General features: G+C 44.7%; 1 protein-coding gene across 1 annotated transcript in view; it reads right to left on the reverse strand.

The window, feature by feature from the left end:
* ANO3 (anoctamin 3) overlaps positions 1 to 23,611 on the reverse strand; it is a 1,634,736-nt gene that overhangs the window by 187,693 nt on the left and 1,423,432 nt on the right. The window contains exon 19 of the mRNA XM_078684212.1: positions 2,809 to 2,866. Coding sequence (XP_078540338.1) covers positions 2,809 to 2,866 — 58 coding nt within the window. The remainder of the gene's footprint in view (positions 1 to 2,808; positions 2,867 to 23,611) is intronic.

Below are 23,611 nucleotides of genomic sequence, written 5' to 3' on the forward strand. Positions count from 1 at the left end.
GCGACAAAGTTCAGAAAGTTGATTTACAGCCTGGCTTCTGTCTCCTGCTTCAGAGCGAGGCGGGACAGGCAGGCTGAACCAGACAACCCGCCCAGACTTAAACACATCCATTTATTTAAAGATATGATCGTATCTCTGAATAAATCGATCTATTTAATGTGTTTTCATGTAAATGTGTTGGAATTTCGGAAGGGTGCAACCCATAGCCCTAATGGAGAAACAGCCCCTGTTATTTAGACAGGTTTGACAGCAGGTTTTCAACCTGCTGCCGTTAGGCAACACATGGGAGGCCAGAAGCCATGTTCGGCACAATAGGTGCAGCAGTCTACAGTTATCATTTAACTTACTAACACTGAGTGCATTTTCCACACGATATAGAAGGGACTTGTATGCAAGTTAAATATATCAACCAGGGATAAGTCCATTTGACCATGTTTTAAGGGAAAGCACAGGAACCGTAGTCCTGGGGATCATGATGTATTATCAGAATTAACAATAGTGTGTAACAGAAATAATGTGTCAAAAATATTGTTCACAAAAATGTACATTTCCTATCCTTATAATAAGTGTACAAAAATATCGAAAAAAATATAATTTCACACTAATATCATTAAAAAACATAAAAAAATATTGTTTCCTTATATACATAGTTAAAAGTAGTAAAGCTTAAATATTTATTATATCTCATTCATCTGTTAATTAAATTAATCTCACTAATATTGGCACGCCCCTGGTATTTGGACTATGGAACTTTGAGTTATCCTGACCCCTGGGGATGCATAGAGGGGTCCCTGAATTTCCCTTACGGCCCTAAAATTGTGTTTTTTTTTTTTTTTAAGCGACACAATTTACTGCAGATCCACCCGAACCTTGGCCCCAGCAGAAAAGAAAACCCATTGAAATTCACTGATAAAACCAAAGGTTACAGGTTTTGCTATATTTACGCATACTGTTTATGCGTACAAAACCATAGGAATTCAGCATTGAAAGTTATACTTGAAGTTTTGCTTATCTGTAAAAACCATAGCTCGTTCCATTAAGTAACTTAAGTCTACGAGTCATAGTTTCTTAACACAATTATCAAAAAGATATACTTAATATTATATTAATATTTTATATCTTTACATTCACTACAAATAAAACCACATTATATATGTATATTACATGAAACAGAAAAAATATTAACAATTTAATTCTAAAACATTAAATAAATTACCAAACACAGAAAATAAGACATAAAAAAAACAGATTTACAAATATTGTTTATAAACATTTAAAAAATATAAACAAATACTATAAAATTAAAATGATAAAAAATAAAAATATATTTAACCAATTGCACTGAAAATTGGCCCTCATTTGCAAATCTAGCCAATTTTAAACTTGCAAAGACACGCTTTATAGGTATTTTGCAAGGTATAGAAGACTGTATTAATTTGTGTTTACTGCAATATTTGTGATAAAATCTGGGAAAAATAAGCCCACCAGCTATGAAACAGGGGAGTGGTGTGGAGGACAATGAGGCACGTATAAAGGAGTCCCACGCACTAAACTGCTAGACAACTAACCCACACACCGATCTGCCAGACCAGCCCATTGGTTACTGCCTACTTGTTCTATAGGCTAGACTGTTCCTGTTTAGCTATATTTTGTTGCACAAAATGCTTCGTCTGGTCCAGTTTGGAAAATAACGCTATCTGCCGGGTTATGCTGCTCATGTATTTCCAGTTAAAATTGCTGGAATTTTGCGTAATTATGCCACAGTAAATTATACAAGTTACGCCTTCCACTACTTACAAGTAGTGTACAAACTTCACACTGACATATCTATTTTTTTCAAAGTGATTTCACCTTGGCACCACTGGCAATTTTTGTTTGGTAAAACAACAGCTTTCTGAGTGTTACATCTTGGAATGCAGGAAGACATGCTGTAGTACTGTGTTATTAAGACTTCAGACCTGTGTAAGTTGTATGGCACTTGTAACTCGTTTGTGACAGGGTAACCATCCGGCAAACTTTTTATCAGTTCCTAGGTCTAAAAAAGTGTAACTTGGGAAAAAAGGCATCACAGTACTGAAATATGTTTCTACAACTGTTACACAGAGAAAGATGAAGTATAGTTCTATGATTCAAATTTCACTCATTTCCTCTCAATGCTTAGCTACAATTTTAACAAGTAGTATGGAATATTTTTTTATTGAAGAGTTTACGATATTTATCACATTTATTTGTATATAGGCAGTGGTGGCTCCTCTGCTATGGCGGAGGAGCGGCGGCCCACTGCTTTCAAGCAGTGTGACAAACAAAAACATAAAATGATACTAACTGTCAGTTATTATCATTTTATGTTTTTGCTGCTTTGCGGGCAGGCGGGGCTGCTCTGCTCTCGGAGCAGGGCAGGAGAGGAGTGGTTTGTCCACTCATAAGGGCACAAGGACTGTTTGGTCGGCCCTCTCGGGCCGCCCAAACCAGTCATGCGCATACTCCCCATTCTCAATGCAGACTGCACTACAGTCTGCATGGAGAACATGCCCACCCCTCCAGCACCTGGCTGAGTGCTGTGCCACGGCGCTCACACCAATCATAACGCTGCCTCTCCCACAGTAGCGATAACCCCCCCCCCCCCGGTCAATCTCCCCACGACCCTCCACGCCCGTCCTCCCAGCCACGAGCCATACCGGCTGCCACTATATATAAGAACAGGTCTATGTGACATTTCTTGATCTTCCAGAACATCTTTGAAAAAAAGTTATTCCTTATCAGAGCAAAGCACAAATGCATGGTGCCATAATTTCCTAGTTTGCTTACCTCTTCAAGCCTCCATTTTTCAAAGAGTTTGTTATATTTTCCTGGCCGTCCTGCAAACCTGTTAATTGAAGGTAGAATAATTACTTGTTTAAACATACTATGAAATAAATATCATGACACAAGCATTTATTTCGATATTGTATGTTTTTTATTAACTGAAAGAATAAAGATTCAATATATCATTTCAGAATGATTAAAGCAATGTATCTGTCTATGTAAAACCTGCCATGTGCTCTAACTGCCTCTTATGTTTAAAGCGTTGTACTGCTTCTTGAATTTAGGCGCATGGTATATCAAATGTCTAACAAACAAAAAATAACATTTTGGTTACTCAACTTTTTTGATTACATGGCATTGGTGTTGCATTGGAACCCAGTGCCTCCTCTTTAAACAAAATGACTGCTGCAGCTGCTCTGACTCCAGCACAAATTGTCAATCAATTCAAACTTTTTTAGTGCTTGAATATATGTTTGAAGAGTATAAATTAATCCCCCATGTGGTTTGAATTTGGACTTCCGTTATTTGGACCTCGGGTTTGATTGAATCTAACAAATTGACTCTCACTCACTGTAAGCTTCTGTTAATATGGATTTGAGGGGTAACTGCCAGTGTCATCTTTTTTAAATAAGGACAGATGGGGAGCTCCAGAAAACTACACAGGTAGATGACTGCATGAGCCAGCCCAATACCAGCACAAAGTCAAATGTTGCTGTTTTCGCCCCTTTGCCCATGTTCTGAAGGCTTTTGAAGAATTGCTGGCTGCCTAGGACCAGTGCTGCTCCAGGGTAACGTTGAGGTGCCATTTTCCTGCCGACTGGGACTGGAGAGGGGAGCACTTGTGGGAGCGTCTCGGCACCTGACTTGCAGCAACGGTAGAACCACTATCTGGGCCTAAATGCAGCTCTGAAACTAGCAATTCCCAAGGCAGACATGTGGAGACTTTGTTGAGGGCTACCCCTTGAAGTCCTGTGGCACAGGAGACAGGAGTCACCCAGATGTCTCAGAAGTGGTGAGTGTATTTAGCCCCTGCCAGCCTGCCCCGATGCAGTACAGTTGTGGCAGCCACATAGGGCGCTGAGTGGTGGGCCAGCGGGGTAGCTTTTAGAGGATCCACAATGTGTGTCAGGCCTTTTGCCATCATCAGGCAGGTGGGGTCTGAATTGGTTGTGCTTAAGACTGACTGTCTCAACTGAGGGCGAGGATGTTGCTGAGCACACATTCTATACACACATGCTGCCGAAAGGGGGAGTGGTGAAGAGGACAACTAGGCACCGAAAGTGCAGCCACTATTAGGAAAGCTCCTATAGCTACCCCCCTTTGGCCAATATGTAATTGATGTTGGAGAAGGAACCACGATAGTGCAGCAGAGTGGTTGTGACTGGCTGCAGCCTCTGGTGGTTTGTTATCACTCAGGAGTATATGCCCTAATGAACACTTTGACATGCCTGGCATGCAAAGGATTAACTATTCAGTGCCACACAGCATCAGTTAACACGTAGGCATCCCTGGGAGGGCAGTTGCAACATTTTGACTGCTGGTTTGGACCTTCTGTGCAATGTAATGCCCAGTTACTTAGTCTCGACCTTCCCATCACAGTTCAGGTTACCATCCCTCCCTGTGTTCGGCTTCATTTGCTTTGGATTACAAGATCTCCACGTCTTAGGTCAGTATTTTTGTATCCCACGGGATGTGGGTGTGGCCTACAGGGAAGGGATGGGAGCTGTATGTGTGTTTTTGATTTGCTTGATTAAAACTGCGGGGAGGAGCTGGTGTTCATTGATATAAGGACTGTGATGGGGAGGTCAGACGAGGAGGTAACGTAGTTGGGTGCCACCATCTGTAGCCATAGTAGCTGGGTAGGCTTTTGCATTTGTTGGGCAACCAAGTACCATGACACCAGACAAACATTGCAAATGGTAAAACTGGTCTGTTTGCCATCGTAGGGCCAGCTGTCAGAGAAAATAGGTAAGTCGGAGCAGACACAATCTAAGCAAATAAAGGAAAGCCTGCAGTTCATGAATGGGAAGACAGATGATTGTGCAATGAGAATGGATAACTTCAAAAAAGACCTTGACAAACTAGACATGAACCGCTCCGAGGCGACGATATCATGTGGAGTAGATTGCACCCATAAATCAGCAGTACTTTAGTCACACTAATGCAAAAAATTAAAAATTAAACCAACGAATTAGGGCATAGGATGGCAGTTACACGGAAATAACCTCCGTATTATGTGTGTGACAGAATCTGAGGCAGTATCTCATATGGAAATGTCTGCAGGGAGCATGCTGGAATCCCTGGTTGTGCATGAAGCTTTCTCCCAGGTGTTCATTGTGGAGCTTGCACACCAACATTGGGCCAGAGCACAAGGCCAATCACTGCAAGCCTACTTAATTATGGGGACAGGGATGAAGTTCTCTAACTCAGTAGAGCAAACCCGGATCTCCAATACAATGGATCAACTTTGATAGTATCTGGATTTTTTGCCACTGGGCCAAGAAGCCCGAAGAGGGCTGCTGCAGGTCAACAATATGCTCTGTAAGAGACGAGTAAGCTATACCTAGAGGTATCCTGCTAAATTTAAAGTGGAGCATAATGGGAAAGTTTTTTATTCAACTGCTATTAACAGTGTTGTTTGTAGAGGTATACCTGAAGTCCCAAGAGGGAATGAGCTGGGCTTCCAGCAGTCCTGCACCTTAAATACCGGGGTACACTACCTTCTGATTCTAGTCATGCTTGACATGAACCCGTGAGTGAGCTAAGCTCTGTTATTTTGTTGAGATATATATATATATATATATATATATATATTAGATTTTGTATGGGAATTATGTTATTGTGTGAGACTTACTTAAGCTATGGTACACTGACAAGCTGAATTCACTGTTCTTGATGTTATCCACCTTTGCATCTCTATATGGACTTGGTACATCTCAATTGCCCTGGAATGTCCATCAATTGATTTTCATGTGATGATGGCTGAGAGGTACATGATTTTATAACAATCTTCTGCTCTGGTGTATATGTGATATGAATTTCCCGATAATTGTAACATGGACAATGTTATGACTATCCATTGTGGCTGTCTGTGGCTATGATGTCTTTAGTGTTGGGCTATTACAGTCTATTGGGAAGGCAGGCTGGCATACTGATATTGCAGTGATGGATGACGTATTGCGCCCTGTGCCATTTGCGAGCTCTCAGATACTCCAAGGCATGGAATTAAACTGCGGTGATGATGAGACTCACTGCAATGTTTTTTTCCCATTTCATGGAGGGGGTATACTCGTTGACATTTGGGGTTGGCATGGGTGGTGGTGGGGTTGATGTGATTATAGGGTTTGCAGTGTAGACTTTCGTGAAAGATAGCTTAGTACCAGGAGGCAACATTGCATGTGCAATAGAGGCACAGTCAGGTTTTATAGTAGTACAGTGGGTACATGATGAAAACATGGAATATGCTCTAACACTGGTACTACACAGGGGCTAATTAGTGATTTGGAATATGCAGAGAATACATAATTCCTTTAAAGCTTGCCAAATGCTTACTTATCCATGATAGATGTGGCTTTACTTCAAGAGACACATATTGCAAGTGTATCAGACTACTTTTGCAATATTCACGAGTCTTCACAAGTGCTTCTCCTTGTATTTGACACATTCCAGGGATGCAGTGGCGCTTCTGCAAAGATCAGCAAAGTCACTTTGCAGAAATGGTTCCGTAACATAGGGGCTTTTAATTGTGACGTTGGGTCGGTTCAACTCACAGCTAATGGTTTGAATAAATGTATGCGGTCCGAATATGGATACCCCAGAATTCTTTCTTGATGTAATGCTTAAATCTACACAATGTGCTGACATACCAACGAGTCGGGTGGAGACCTCCATTTATCCCTTGCCCCATAGCTAGATAGGACACTGGACACACGAGGATTGCTGCGGAAAGCAAGCTGTACGCTGGCTATATTATGCCACTATATAACCTTGTTGATGCAAGGAGAGCATTGAAACCAGTAGTATCTTGACATTTTGGGTATCTATATACCGAAAAAAGCATGTATTTCAGTTTTTTAAGATTATTACGTACACAGTTAAATTGACCAGAGAACAAGCGCAAGCATCAGATCAGCAAATAAATTAGACACATCTGTATTATTCCCTTTCACGGACAGTACCAGGGTTAACACCCCTTAGGTGGACTGGTGATTGGGTGAAATATCTAACGAAACTTTTGGACACTGTTGAGAAACCTTAAAATATGGATTGAAAGCTGACTAAGACTGCCCCCATTAATGCTGAGATGTATATGGATTAATAAAATGGTGATATTACCTAGACATTTGTACTTTTTTTTTGTTTAAGAATTTTATTGAAGTTTCAGGATACAGAAAAAATATAACCAAACGTGTTCATAAAATATATAAACATATTACAAAATATAAGAACGTATAATATATAAAAGCTATATGTGAACTACAAAGGAGGAGAGGGAAAGAGAGGAAAAGATAGAAAAAGAAAAGAAGAAAAAAGAAATAAAGGAGAGAGAAAAGAATAAAGAAAGAAAGAGAAAGAAGAGAATTCTAAAATGTATAGGATAAGTTAGAGAAGAAGAAAAGTATTAAACAGTAGCATGTGAGGATAGATATGAAGCAAAAGGTAGTCAGAGAAGATCAGCTTTATCTTTTTGAATGAGGTGGGTAGAAGAAATATTAGCAATTCTATGTTCATCACAAATACAATTCCACCAAGTTAATGAAGATATTTTAGAATTGTCTTTCCAAGACGATAAAATAACTTTGAATGCTAATGCAATAAAGAAATCAAGTAACATAGAGATAGATGAGGATTCGTCAAAATCAGGAGAGGAAGATCCTAGAAAAACGTTTTGTATTGATAATGGAACATTACATTTAAACATTTTCATGCAAGTATCCCAAACAGATTTCCAAAATACAAGTACATTTGAACAATCATAAAGTAGATGTCTTAACGTGCCAGTCTCATTAGAACAAGACCAGCATAATGGGAAAGAGGATGGGGAAAACTTGGAAATACAAACAGGAGTAATAACAGCCGTATTATAAATAAAATACAAAGATTGGGTTATGCGTGCAGCAGGAGAAACTTTAAATAATTTAGACCATATCGTATCCCAAGTCATGTTAGAAAAGGAAATAGACAAATCAGCTTCCCACGCAATTTCAACAGGAGATTTATGTCTTTCTGCACCACGTGACATTAATAGTCTATAAACAAGAGCAGCCTTAGGCCTATGGGTCTGAAATAAACTATATGATGGGGAAATTGGCGTAAGATAAGGTGTATCTGCGGGAAGGTCAAAAGTAGCTAATTGTAATTGTATGGCAGTGGAGATTGCGGTATATTCATTTATGCATGAGTCAGGTAAATGAAATTGTAATTACAAATCGGAAAAGGAAATAACAGAATTTTGGTGAATCAACTGGTATACAAAAGAAATTCCCTTCTCCTTCCAGTATTTGTAAAAGAATGATTTGCCTTTATATTTAAGGGATTTATTATACCAAATTGTGGAGGATAAAAAACATTGAAAGGGGGTTAACCAGTGGAGAATGTAGTGTATAATAAGCTATCAGAATATTTTAAAATGAAATTCATAGATATGAAGGTACTATTTGACATATATATTATGTTCTGAAAGTAAAAATCCTTTAATAAAGAACGCTCAAAAATAATCCATTTGGGAAGAGGGATATCTGAAAAATTATAGGATAAAGCAAAGGATTGTTTAATCCAAAAGGCTGGATGGTAAGCTTTGAAATCTAGAAAACGTACGCCACCCTCAGATTTTCGGCGAGTACGGTTTGAAAAAGCAATTCGTGGGTGTTTTTTATTCCATAAAAATTTTGTACGAATGGAGTTGATTTGAGTGAAGTATGAAACGGGGATACGAAAAGGCAACATAGAAATTGTATATAGGACATGTGGTACAATCATCATTGTAGTTGTATACAAACGACCCCACCAGGAAAGATAGAGGGGAGACCAATTAAAAAAGAGAGATTGAATTTTAGTAATTAATGCATTAAACATATGTCTAAGTGTGAGAATTAACGAAGTAGAAAACCAAATACCAAGGTATTTAAGTTTTGTGTGGCACCATGCAAAATTAGTGTCAGTAAACATAAATTGAAAGCATAGGGGATTTGAGGTAGAAATTCTGTTTTAGTGAGGTTTAATTTATATCCAGAAACACTGGAGTATAAGCGAACCTCATCCAAGAAGGGAGGGATGTAAGGGGATTTGACATGTAAATTAATATGTCATCCACATATGCAGATAACTTGGTTTCAATGGAATTATGGGAGAAACCAGCAATACGAGTATTAACACGGATGCGTTCAAGAAAGGGTTCAAGGCATAAAACATATAACAAGGGGGAAAGGGGACAGCACTGTCGTGTACCTCTAGATTATTGAAAAAATCTAGAAAAGTGGTTGTTTACAAAAATACTGGCTCGTGGACAAGCGTATAATAGTTGGACATATGAAATGAAAGACGGACCTAAACCAAACCATAGGAGCGTCCTAAACATAAACTGCCAATTAATATGATCAAAAGAGTTTTCAGCATCCAAAGACAGTGCTGCATGAGGATATTTGAATTTGTTACCTTAGGAGATAATATTTGCAAACATTCAAGCATTGTCTGATGCTAACCTGCCCTTCACAAAGCCAACCTGATCAATTTTAACCAATAATGGGATGATGTTTTCAAGGCGTGATGCAAGAATCTTGGCAAATGTTTTACAATCATAATTTAAGATATGGGACGAAAATCTTTACAAAGGGAATGATCTTGGTCAGGCTTGGGGGTGAGAATTATGAGAGCATCCATAAAAGATCCAGAAGCTTTCGCATTGGTAATAAAAGAATTAAATAGTGTAAAAAGTTTGGGGAAAAAATAAACATTTGTACTAATTCAATAATATGTTGATTCACATACCTGAGGAGTGTTTTCGCCAGCTCTGCCAGGTGCCCCTGAGATTGGTATGGGGTGGGGTAGTGGGAGGGCAGAGCACACCTAAAGGGGAGGCTCTGACTCAGCCAATGGAAAAAGCAGATGGTCAGTACTGACTTTTTTCTTTATTATCTTATATTATAGCAGGGGGCGGCATTGCGGTAAGACACAGAGCTGTTTTAGCGGTCTGTTGCAGCCCCCTCCTATCCCCTCTCTGTGAAGGGGTCTCCTTTAGTGCAGAAATATCTAAAACTCCGTTTTTTAAAGGGACTATTATCTACCATCCACCTGGTCCTAGACCAATTTTTGCCCAGGAAATTAGCAGTCTGCTGGAGGCCAACATTCTTTTTTGTGGCTATACGGTCTGTGGCAATTTTTATTTTCATATTGATGCTCATACAGCAGCTTTACTTCAAATTATGTCATATCCTGGCCTATCCCAATTGGCGGAAGTCCTCACACACTGGGTAGGTCATACGTTGGATAGAACTTTCTCTAATACCTCTTGTGGACATGAAAATTCTTACCTTACTCTGGACCAATCATGATGCAGTTCTCTTTGATAAAAAGACTAGACAATCAGTTCATGGACCCATTGCTCATCTAATCTGGACATCTTCACCGGTGTGGCAAAAAATTCAATTAAACGTATTCGTTCAACTACTAGAAAACTCTCATCCCTGTTTTTCGGAAGACACTATCAGAGCGGTCAGTCAGTATACACACTTGATAGACACTGTTGCTTTCTCCTTGGCAGCTGTTAAAGCTCCATGATGAAAAGAAATAAAATTAATACTCCTTGGCTTGGTTCTCAGAGAACGTTATTGCCCTAAAACAATGCTGCAGGAGAGAGGAGAAAAGCTAGAGAGCAGGCTACTCGGAAAAGGAAAGGCTAAATATAAGAAATGTCTGTCTGAGTATAAGGCCTTGATCTTAAAGTAAAAAGCTGCTTATTTTAGCAACAAGATTAAAACTGCTGCAAATTCCACTAAGGATTGGTTTTCCACAGTCAAAAAACTGACAACTGATGCTACTAACTGGTTCAAGTACTTTCATCAGTCTTTTTGTAACACCTTGGCGGATGCTTTCCTTCACAAAGTCGAATATGTTTACAAGATCTCCACTCTGCCGTCCATCTCTCCCTGTGATTTGCCCACTGCTAACCCTGTGGGTGGGGACAGTCTCTCAACCAGGGAGGAAGAGCTGGCCTTATCATGCTTGAGCCTTTGATACTGTTAATCATGGTCTGCAGATGGAGCACCTGGATAAGAGAGCTGTGAACGGAACAGCTTGAGATTTGCTTAACTCCTTTCTCCTCTGAGTGGTGGCCACTAGATTTAGGCTACTTCCAAAACCAGTTAAGAAAACTAGGATTTGGCAGTCCCAATCAATTGAACTATTCAGATAAGACAAAGGCTGTTAGCTCTGCTTCCTTCCATACTCTCCGGATTATAAAGAGGGTTTTACCTTTTATTCCACCTAATCTTCAGAAAACGGTAGCCACCTCCTTGGTGTTGTCCAAGATGGACTACTGTAGTGGGCTCTAGCTCAATGCCCATCAGCATGTGCTCAACAAACTGGAAACCTGGAAAAATGCGGCAGCTCGTGTACTGCTAAAAGTTTTGAGATATCATTCAGTCTCCAAGTCAATTAGGAAACTTCAGTGGCTCCCTATTAGGCAGAGCGTCATTTTCAAAGCACTCTGCATTGTCTATAAATCACTACATGACCTAGGTCCCTGATGAAGAGTATCACTTGGTGCACACCAGGCAGGTCCTTATGATCTGTCTCTGCCAAATCGGTGGTAGTGCCTAGATTCAAACGCACAGCTCAGGGAGGCAGAAACTTTGTGCTGGGAGCAACAAAAGCTTTCACTGCTCTTCTTGTAAACATCAGACCCATTCCCAACCTTCTGGCGTTCAGAAAAGCCTTGAAGACATGGTTGTTTACTTCTAAATATGGAACCCTGCCTTCGGGTCCTCTCTGCTAGTCAATTCAGCCAGTGCCAAGACGCCTTTTTGGTAATCAAGCGTTTTAGAAAAATAATTAACATGACATAACAAAATAGTCCAGTTGTTGCAAAGCTGGGGCAAGGGGGCTCTGCACTGGGCACACAATAACTTGTACATACATGCGTAGGAGGAATGAGGAAGAGTATCATCTGACTCATTCTGCACTTCGGTGGGAAGCAGTTATGGTCTGTGCAGGCATCAAAATTGAATTGATACAGAAAAGGGGGTGGTGATGAACAGAGTGTCTGAATTAAGCAGACCACTCTTACCCAGTCCAAAGATCAGGGCTTGATCCATCACCGTTATTTAGCTCACTGCCCCATCCCAGCTCAGAACCTGGCTATATGCAAATTAGTCTGTCCCTGGCCCAGTGCATCATGGGAACAGGGCAGACCAAACTACCAAGCCAATTCTTCACCAGAAAGGATACAAGCTACCGGGGACCGGTTTCTGGCATTTCAGCCTCGTCGGCCCGGCTTGCTTGAATCCTGATGGAGCAGTGAGCAAGGGACTCATGTCTGAGTATACCCTGCCACACCTATAGTGGCCAAAAACGATACAGAAAAGGGGGTGGTGATGAACAGAGTGTCTGAATTAAGCAGACCACTCTTACCCAGTCCAAAGATCAGGGCTTGATCCATCACCGTTATTTAGCTCACTGCCCCATCCCAGCTCAGAACCTGGCTATATGCAAATTAGTCTGTCCCTGGCCCAGTGCATCATGGGCACAGGGCAGACCAAACTACCAAGCCAATTCTTCACCAGAAAGGATACAAGCTACCGGGGACCGGTTTCTGGCATTTCAGCCTCGTCGGCCCGGCTTGCTTGAATCCTGATGGAGCAGTGAGCAAGGGACTCATGTCTGAGTATACCCTGCCACACCTATAGTGGCCAAAAACGATACAGAAAAGGGGGTGGTGATGAACAGAGTGTCTGAATTAAGCAGACCACTCTTACCCAGTCCAAAGATCAGGGCTTGATCCATCACCGTTATTTAGCTCACTGCCCCATCCCAGCTCAGAACCTGGCTATATGCAAATTAGTCTGTCCCTGGCCCAGTGCATCATGGGAACAGGGCAGACCAAACTACCAAGCCAATTCTTCACCAGAAAGGATACAAGCTACCGGGGACCGGTTTCTGGCATTTCAGCCTCGTCGGCCCGGCTTGCTTGAATCCTGATGGAGCAGTGAGCAAGGGACTCATGTCTGAGTATACCCTGCCACACCTATAGTGGCCAAAAACGATACAGAAAAGGGGGTGGTGATGAACAGAGTGTCTGAATTAAGCAGACCACTCTTACCCAGTCCAAAGATCAGGGCTTGATCCATCACCGTTATTTAGCTCACTGCCCCATCCCAGCTCAGAACCTGGCTATATGCAAATTAGTCTGTCCCTGGCCCAGTGCATCATGGGAACAGGGCAGACCAAACTACCAAGCCAATTCTTCACCAGAAAGGATACAAGCTACCGGGGACCGGTTTCTGGCATTTCAGCCTCGTCGGCCCGGCTTGCTTGAATCCTGATGGAGCAGTGAGCAAGGGACTCATGTCTGAGTATACCCTGCCACACCTATAGTGGCCAAAAACGATACAGAAAAGGGGGTGGTGATGAACAGAGTGTCTGAATTAAGCAGACCACTCTTACCCAGTCCAAAGATCAGGGCTTGATCCATCACCGTTATTTAGCTCACTGCCCCATCCCAGCTCAGAACCTGGCTATATGCAAATTAGTCTGTCCCTGGCCCAGTGCATCATGGGAACAGGGCAGACCAAACTACCAAGCCAATTCTTCACCAGAAAGGATACAAGCTACCGGGGACCGGTTTCTGGCATTTCAGCCTCGTCGGCCCGGCTTGCTTGAATCCTGATGGAGCAGTGAGCAAGGGACTCATGTCTGAGTATACCCTGCCACACCTATAGTGGCCAAAAACGATACAGAAAAGGGGGTGGTGATGAACAGAGTGTCTGAATTAAGCAGACCACTCTTACCCAGTCCAAAGATCAGGGCTTGATCCATCACCGTTATTTAGCTCACTGCCCCATCCCAGCTCAGAACCTGGCTATATGCAAATTAGTCTGTCCCTGGCCCAGTGCATCATGGGAACAGGGCAGACCAAACTACCAAGCCAATTCTTCACCAGAAAGGATACAAGCTACCGGGGACCGGTTTCTGGCATTTCAGCCTCGTCGGCCCGGCTTGCTTGAATCCTGATGGAGCAGTGAGCAAGGGACTCATGTCTGAGTATACCCTGCCACACCTATAGTGGCCAAAAACGATACAGAAAAGGGGGTGGTGATGAACAGAGTGTCTGAATTAAGCAGACCACTCTTACCCAGTCCAAAGATCAGGGCTTGATCCATCACCGTTATTTAGCTCACTGCCCCATCCCAGCTCAGAACCTGGCTATATGCAAATTAGTCTGTCCCTGGCCCAGTGCATCATGGGAACAGGGCAGACCAAACTACCAAGCCAATTCTTCACCAGAAAGGATACAAGCTACCGGGGACCGGTTTCTGGCATTTCAGCCTCGTCGGCCCGGCTTGCTTGAATCCTGATGGAGCAGTGAGCAAGGGACTCATGTCTGAGTATACCCTGCCACACCTATAGTGGCCAAAAACGATACAGAAAAGGGGGTGGTGATGAACAGAGTGTCTGAATTAAGCAGACCACTCTTACCCAGTCCAAAGATCAGGGCTTGATCCATCACCGTTATTTAGCTCACTGCCCCATCCCAGCTCAGAACCTGGCTATATGCAAATTAGTCTGTCCCTGGCCCAGTGCATCATGGGAACAGGGCAGACCAAACTACCAAGCCAATTCTTCACCAGAAAGGATACAAGCTACCGGGGACCGGTTTCTGGCATTTCAGCCTCGTCGGCCCGGCTTGCTTGAATCCTGATGGAGCAGTGAGCAAGGGACTCATGTCTGAGTATACCCTGCCACACCTATAGTGGCCAAAAACGATACAGAAAAGGGGGTGGTGATGAACAGAGTGTCTGAATTAAGCAGACCACTCTTACCCAGTCCAAAGATCAGGGCTTGATCCATCACCGTTATTTAGCTCACTGCCCCATCCCAGCTCAGAACCTGGCTATATGCAAATTAGTCTGTCCCTGGCCCAGTGCATCATGGGAACAGGGCAGACCAAACTACCAAGCCAATTCTTCACCAGAAAGGATACAAGCTACCGGGGACCGGTTTCTGGCATTTCAGCCTCGTCGGCCCGGCTTGCTTGAATCCTGATGGAGCAGTGAGCAAGGGACTCATGTCTGAGTATACCCTGCCACACCTATAGTGGCCAAAAACGATACAGAAAAGGGGGTGGTGATGAACAGAGTGTCTGAATTAAGCAGACCACTCTTACCCAGTCCAAAGATCAGGGCTTGATCCATCACCGTTATTTAGCTCACTGCCCCATCCCAGCTCAGAACCTGGCTATATGCAAATTAGTCTGTCCCTGGCCCAGTGCATCATGGGAACAGGGCAGACCAAACTACCAAGCCAATTCTTCACCAGAAAGGATACAAGCTACCGGGGACCGGTTTCTGGCATTTCAGCCTCGTCGGCCCGGCTTGCTTGAATCCTGATGGAGCAGTGAGCAAGGGACTCATGTCTGAGTATACCCTGCCACACCTATAGTGGCCAAAAACGATACAGAAAAGGGGGTGGTGATGAACAGAGTGTCTGAATTAAGCAGACCACTCTTACCCAGTCCAAAGATCAGGGCTTGATCCATCACCGTTATTTAGCTCACTGCCCCATCCCAGCTCAGAACCTGGCTATATGCAAATTAGTCTGTCCCTGGCCCAGTGCATCATGGGAACAGGGCAGACCAAACTACCAAGCCAATTCTTCACCAGAAAGGATACAAGCTACCGGGGACCGGTTTCTGGCATTTCAGCCTCGTCGGCCCGGCTTGCTTGAATCCTGATGGAGCAGTGAGCAAGGGACTCATGTCTGAGTATACCCTGCCACACCTATAGTGGCCAAAAACGATACAGAAAAGGGGGTGGTGATGAACAGAGTGTCTGAATTAAGCAGACCACTCTTACCCAGTCCAAAGATCAGGGCTTGATCCATCACCGTTATTTAGCTCACTGCCCCATCCCAGCTCAGAACCTGGCTATATGCAAATTAGTCTGTCCCTGGCCCAGTGCATCATGGGAACAGGGCAGACCAAACTACCAAGCCAATTCTTCACCAGAAAGGATACAAGCTACCGGGGACCGGTTTCTGGCATTTCAGCCTCGTCGGCCCGGCTTGCTTGAATCCTGACGGAGCAGTGAGCAAGGGACTCATGTCTGAGTATACCCTGCCACACCTATAGTGGCCAAAAACGATACAGAAAAGGGGGTGGTGATGAACAGAGTGTCTGAATTAAGCAGACCACTCTTACCCAGTCCAAAGATCAGGGCTTGATCCATCACCGTTATTTAGCTCACTGCCCCATCCCAGCTCAGAACCTGGCTATATGCAAATTAGTCTGTCCCTGGCCCAGTGCATCATGGGAACAGGGCAGACCAAACTACCAAGCCAATTCTTCACCAGAAAGGATACAAGCTACCGGGGACCGGTTTCTGGCATTTCAGCCTCGTCGGCCCGGCTTGCTTGAATCCTGATGGAGCAGTGAGCAAGGGACTCATGTCTGAGTATACCCTGCCACACCTATAGTGGCCAAAAACGATACAGAAAAGGGGGTGGTGATGAACAGAGTGTCTGAATTAAGCAGACCACTCTTACCCAGTCCAAAGATCAGGGCTTGATCCATCACCGTTATTTAGCTCACTGCCCCATCCCAGCTCAGAACCTGGCTATATGCAAATTAGTCTGTCCCTGGCCCAGTGCATCATGGGAACAGGGCAGACCAAACTACCAAGCCAATTCTTCACCAGAAAGGATACAAGCTACCGAGGACCGGTTTCTGGCATTTCAGCCTCGTCGGCCCGGCTTGCTTGAATCCTGATGGAGCAGTGAGCAAGGGACTCATGTCTGAGTATACCCTGCCACACCTATAGTGGCCAAAAACGATACAGAAAAGGGGGTGGTGATGAACAGAGTGTCTGAATTAAGCAGACCACTCTTACCCAGTCCAAAGATCAGGGCTTGATCCATCACCGTTATTTAGCTCACTGCCCCATCCCAGCTCAGAACCTGGCTATATGCAAATGAGTCTGTCCCTGGCCCAGTGCATCATGGGAACAGGGCAGACCAAACTACCAAGCCAATTCTTCACCAGAAAGGATACAAGCTACCGGGGACCGGTTTCTGGCATTTCAGCCTCGTCGGCCCGGCTTGCTTGAATCCTGATGGAGCAGTGAGCAAGGGACTCATGTCTGAGTATACCCTGCCACACCTATAGTGGCCAAAAACGATACAGAAAAGGGGGTGGTGATGAACAGAGTGTCTGAATTAAGCAGACCACTCTTACCCAGTCCAAAGATCAGGGCTTGATCCATCACCGTTATTTAGCTCACTGCCCCATCCCAGCTCAGAACCTGGCTATATGCAAATTAGTCTGTCCCTGGCCCAGTGCATCATGGGAACAGGGCAGACCAAACTACCAAGCCAATTCTTCACCAGAAAGGATACAAGCTACCGGGGACCGGTTTCTGGCATTTCAGCCTCGTCGGCCCGGCTTGCTTGAATCCTGATGGAGCAGTGAGCAAGGGACTCATGTCTGAGTATACCCTGCCACACCTATAGTGGCCAAAAACGATACAGAAAAGGGGGTGGTGATGAACAGAGTGTCTGAATTAAGCAGACCACTCTTACCCAGTCCAAAGATCAGGGCTTGATCCATCACCGTTATTTAGCTCACTGCCCCATCCCAGCTCAGAACCTGGCTATATGCAAATTAGTCTGTCCCTGGCCCAGTGCATCATGGGAACAGGGCAGACCAAACTACCAAGCCAATTCTTCACCAGAAAGGATACAAGCTACCGGGGACCGGTTTCTGGCATTTCAGCCTCGTCGGCCCGGCTTGCTTGAATCCTGATGGAGCAGTGAGCAAGGGACTCATGTCTGAGTATACCCTGCCACACCTATAGTGGCCAAAAACGATACAGAAAAGGGGGTGGTGATGAACAGAGTGTCTGAATTAAGCAGACCACTCTTACCCAGTCCAAAGATCAGGGCTTGATCCATCACCGTTATTTAGCTCACTGCCCCATCCCAGCTCAGAACCTGGCTATATGCAAATTAGTCTGTCCCTGGCCCAGTGCATCATGGGAACAGGGCAGACCAAACTACCAAGCCAATTCTTCACCAGAAAGGATACAAGCTACCGGGGACCGGTTTCTGGCATTTCAGCCTCGTCGGCCCGGCTTGCTTGAATCCTGATGGAGCAGTGAGCAAGGGACTCATGTCTGAGTATACCCTGCCACACCTATAGTGGCCAAAAACGATACAGAAAAGGGGGTGGTGATGAACAGAGTGTCTGAATTAAGCAGACCACTCTTACCCAGTCCAAAGATCAGGGCTTGATCCATCACCGTTATTTAGCTCACTGCCCCATCCCAGCTCAGAACCTGGCTATATGCAAATTAGTCTGTCCCTGGCCCAGTGCATCATGGGAACAGGGCAGACCAAACTACCAAGCCAATTCTTCACCAGAAAGGATACAAGCTACCGGGGACCGGTTTCTGGCATTTCAGCCTCGTCGGCCCGGCTTGCTTGAATCCTGATGGAGCAGTGAGCAAGGGACTCATGTCTGAGTATACCCTGCCACACCTATAGTGGCCAAAAACGATACAGAAAAGGGGGTGGTGATGAACAGAGTGTCTGAATTAAGCAGACCACTCTTACCCAGTCCAAAGATCAGGGCTTGATCCATCACCGTTATTTAGCTCACTGCCCCATCCCAGCTCAGAACCTGGCTATATGCAAATTAGTCTGTCCCTGGCCCAGTGCATCATGGGAACAGGGCAGACCAAACTACCAAGCCAATTCTTCACCAGAAAGGATACAAGCTACCGGGGACCGGTTTCTGGCATTTCAGCCTCGTCGGCCCGGCTTGCTTGAATCCTGATGGAGCAGTGAGCAAGGGACTCATGTCTGAGTATACCCTGCCACACCTATAGTGGCCAAAAACGATACAGAAAAGGGGGTGGTGATGAACAGAGTGTCTGAATTAAGCAGACCACTCTTACCCAGTCCAAAGATCAGGGCTTGATCCATCACCGTTATTTTGCTCACTGCCCCATCCCAGCTCAGAACCTGGCTATATGCAAATTAGTCTGTCCCTGGCCCAGTGCATCATGGGAACAGGGCAGACCAAACTACCAAGCCAATTCTTCACCAGAAAGGATACAAGCTACCGGGGACCGGTTTCTGGCATTTCAGCCTCGTCGGCCCGGCTTGCTTGAATCCTGATGGAGCAGTGAGCAAGGGACTCATGTCTGAGTATACCCTGCCACACCTATAGTGGCCAAAAACGATACAGAAAAGGGGGTGGTGATGAACAGAGTGTCTGAATTAAGCAGACCACTCTTACCCAGTCCAAAGATCAGGGCTTGATCCATCACCGTTATTTAGCTCACTGCCCCATCCCAGCTCAGAACCTGGCTATATGCAAATTAGTCTGTCCCTGGCCCAGTGCATCATGGGAACAGGGCAGACCAAACTACCAAGCCAATTCTTCACCAGAAAGGATACAAGCTACCGGGGACCGGTTTCTGGCATTTCAGCCTCGTCGGCCCGGCTTGCTTGAATCCTGATGGAGCAGTGAGCAAGGGACTCATGTCTGAGTATACCCTGCCACACCTATAGTGGCCAAAAACGATACAGAAAAGGGGGTGGTGATGAACAGAGTGTCTGAATTAAGCAGACCACTCTTACCCAGTCCAAAGATCAGGGCTTGATCCATCACCGTTATTTAGCTCACTGCCCCATCCCAGCTCAGAACCTGGCTATATGCAAATTAGTCTGTCCCTGGCCCAGTGCATCATGGGAACAGGGCAGACCAAACTACCAAGCCAATTCTTCACCAGAAAGGATACAAGCTACCGGGGACCGGTTTCTGGCATTTCAGCCTCGTCGGCCCGGCTTGCTTGAATCCTGATGGAGCAGTGAGCAAGGGACTCATGTCTGAGTATACCCTGCCACACCTATAGTGGCCAAAAACGATACAGAAAAGGGGGTGGTGATGAACAGAGTGTCTGAATTAAGCAGACCACTCTTACCCAGTCCAAAGATCAGGGCTTGATCCATCACCGTTATTTAGCTCACTGCCCCATCCCAGCTCAGAACCTGGCTATATGCAAATTAGTCTGTCCCTGGCCCAGTGCATCATGGGAACAGGGCAGACCAAACTACCAAGCCAATTCTTCACCAGAAAGGATACAAGCTACCGGGGACCGGTTTCTGGCATTTCAGCCTCGTCGGCCCGGCTTTCTTGAATCCTGATGGAGCAGTGAGCAAGGGACTCATGTCTGAGTATACCCTGCCACACCTATAGTGGCCAAAAACGATACAGAAAAGGGGGTGGTGATGAACAGAGTGTCTGAATTAAGCAGACCACTCTTACCCAGTCCAAAGATCAGGGCTTGATCCATCACCGTTATTTAGCTCACTGCCCCATCCCAGCTCAGAACCTGGCTATATGCAAATTAGTCTGTCCCTGGCCCAGTGCATCATGGGAACAGGGCAGACCAAACTACCAAGCCAATTCTTCACCAGAAAGGATACAAGCTACCGGGGACCGGTTTCTGGCATTTCAGCCTCGTCGGCCCGGCTTGCTTGAATCCTGATGGAGCAGTGAGCAAGGGACTCATGTCTGAGTATACCCTGCCACACCTATAGTGGCCAAAAACGATACAGAAAAGGGGGTGGTGATGAACAGAGTGTCTGAATTAAGCAGACCACTCTTACCCAGTCCAAAGATCAGGGCTTGATCCATCACCGTTATTTAGCTCACTGCCCCATCCCAGCTCAGAACCTGGCTATATGCAAATTAGTCTGTCCCTGGCCCAGTGCATCATGGGAACAGGGCAGACCAAACTACCAAGCCAATTCTTCACCAGAAAGGATACAAGCTACCGGGGACCGGTTTCTGGCATTTCAGCCTCGTCGGCCCGGCTTGCTTGAATCCTGATGGAGCAGTGAGCAAGGGACTCATGTCTGAGTATACCCTGCCACACCTATAGTGGCCAAAAACGATACAGAAAAGGGGGTGGTGATGAACAGAGTGTCTGAATTAAGCAGACCACTCTTACCCAGTCCAAAGATCAGGGCTTGATCCATCACCGTTATTTAGCTCACTGCCCCATCCCAGCTCAGAACCTGGCTATATGCAAATTAGTCTGTCCCTGGCCCAGTGCATCATGGGAACAGGGCAGACCAAACTACCAAGCCAATTCTTCACCAGAAAGGATACAAGCTACCGGGGACCGGTTTCTGGCATTTCAGCCTCGTCGGCCCGGCTTGCTTGAATCCTGATGGAGCAGTGAGCAAGGGACTCATGTCTGAGTATACCCTGCCACACCTATAGTGGCCAAAAACGATACAGAAAAGGGGGTGGTGATGAACAGAGTGTCTGAATTAAGCAGACCACTCTTACCCAGTCCAAAGATCAGGGCTTGATCCATCACCGTTATTTAGCTCACTGCCCCATCCCAGCTCAGAACCTGGCTATATGCAAATTAGTCTGTCCCTGGCCCAGTGCATCATGGGAACAGGGCAGACCAAACTACCAAGCCAATTCTTCACCAGAAAGGATACAAGCTACCGGGGACCGGTTTCTGGCATTTCAGCCTCGTCGGCCCGGCTTGCTTGAATCCTGATGGAGCAGTGAAGGGTATACTCAGATGTGAGTCCCTTGCTCATTGCACCATCAGGATTCAAGCAAGCCGGGTCGACGACGCCTGAAATGGCAGAAACCGGTCCCCGGAAGCTTGTTTCCTTCCCAGTATAAGAATTGGCTTGGTAGTTTGGTTTGCCCTGTTCCCATCATGCACTGGGACAGGAACAGACTAATTTGCATATAGCCAAGTTCTGAGCTGGGATGGTGCAGTGAGCTAAAAAACGGTGATGGATCAAGCCCTGATCTTTGGACTGGGTAAGAGTGGTCTGCTTAATTCAGGCACTCTGTTCATCACCACCCCCTTTTCTGAATCATTTTGTCCACCATAAGCGTGGAAGGGTATACTCAGATGTGAGTCCCTTGCTCATTGCACCATCAGGATTCAAGCAAGCCGGGCCGACGACGCCTGAAATGGCAGAAACCGGTCCCCGGAAGCTTGTTTCCTTCCCAGTATAAGAATTGGCTTGGTAGTTTGGTTTGCCCTGTTCCCATCATGCACTGGGACAGGAACAGACTAATTTGCATATAGCCAAGTTCTGAGCTGGGATGGTGCAGTGAGCTAAAAAACGGTGATGGATCAAGCCCTGATCTTTGGACTGGGTAAGAGTGGTCTGCTTAATTCAGGCACTCTGTTCATCACCACCCCCTTTTCTGAATCAAAATTGAATTGGGCATCTAAATAAAAATGTCACATATCTTTTTTAATTAAGCGTAAGTCTGTAGTAATTCACTGTTTTGCAATTCGATTGAAAACTGCTCAAAGTGGGGTTAGAGCAAAGTAGAAAAATGAGACAAGTTTAAAAAATTTTAGAGTGCAAAGTCCTTTTGACCATTCCCTGGGATGGGGGAGAACGCTATCAGCAAGACAAAAAGCCAACCATCCACTTCCTCTCAAGATCTCCAGAGAAAGACCTGATCCCCTAAATTCAAATGGATAACATTCATTCTCAGGCACCCTCAGTAGGAGGGACTGACCCATGGCACCAGATGCAAAAAGCCCAAGTTGTAACTATTGGGGCCAGTAGTTATTGACTTTCATCTGACATTTTGACAGGAATTGTCACAGTACTCATTATTGGTATAACCTCAAAAAACGACATCATTGTGCAGGTCTCACCAGGATTTGAAGTCATTAGTAGTTTCTGTCAAAACTTAGCATCATTTCCGACATTTGTCATTATGGGGCATATGCATCAAGCCATTTTCCCGTTCGCCAAACGGGCCAATTCTCGGATTCCTCCCGTTTGCGAACGGGAAAAGGCCTTCTTTTGGGATGTATCATCCCAAAAGGGCATCGCAAATTAGAGAATCGCAAAATTTGCGATTCTCTATTTTGCGATTGCATTTAAGGAATTTCAAATTGCAATTCCTTAAATGCAATGTAGGAACACAGAAAAAGTGCTATTTAGCTTTAAGGAATTGCAAATTACCACCAACTTCAAGTTGGTGGTAATGTGCGATTTCTTTGAAAATTCACTTTTTTGCATTTTTCACACTGCCATATGGCGCACATGCATGCCCTTAGGGGATGTATGTGTGCCACATGTGCACACATACATATTTCAAGGGTGCAACAGGGTATCCTTTTGACACCCTGACAGCCTTGAAATTGCATTCTCAATTTGCGATTCTCTAATTGTGAATTGCAAATAAAGAATGCCTTCCCATTCATTCCTATGGGCCTCCTCACCCATAGGAATGAATGGGAAGGAATTCCTTATTTGCGAATCGCAAATAAGGAATATGTAGGATTCACAAAATGTTTAGCAAATCCTGCATACATTGCATTTTGCGATTCTCTAATTGCGATTTTCTAAAAATCACAATTTGAGAATCTCAAAATCGTTTTTGATACATATGCCCTGAGCCTTTTATAGGCGAAATTCATGAAATTACGGAATCACGCCATGTCGCGTAATTTAGTATATTATAAAGTGTGTTTTCCCAGCACTTTGCCTGCTGCCACTTGTGAGCCCGTGAGTAGGCCTGACT

The sequence above is a fragment of the Lissotriton helveticus genome, chromosome 3_2, assembly GCF_964261635.1.
Source record: "Lissotriton helveticus chromosome 3_2, aLisHel1.1, whole genome shotgun sequence".
Lineage (NCBI taxonomy): Eukaryota > Metazoa > Chordata > Amphibia > Caudata > Salamandridae > Lissotriton > Lissotriton helveticus.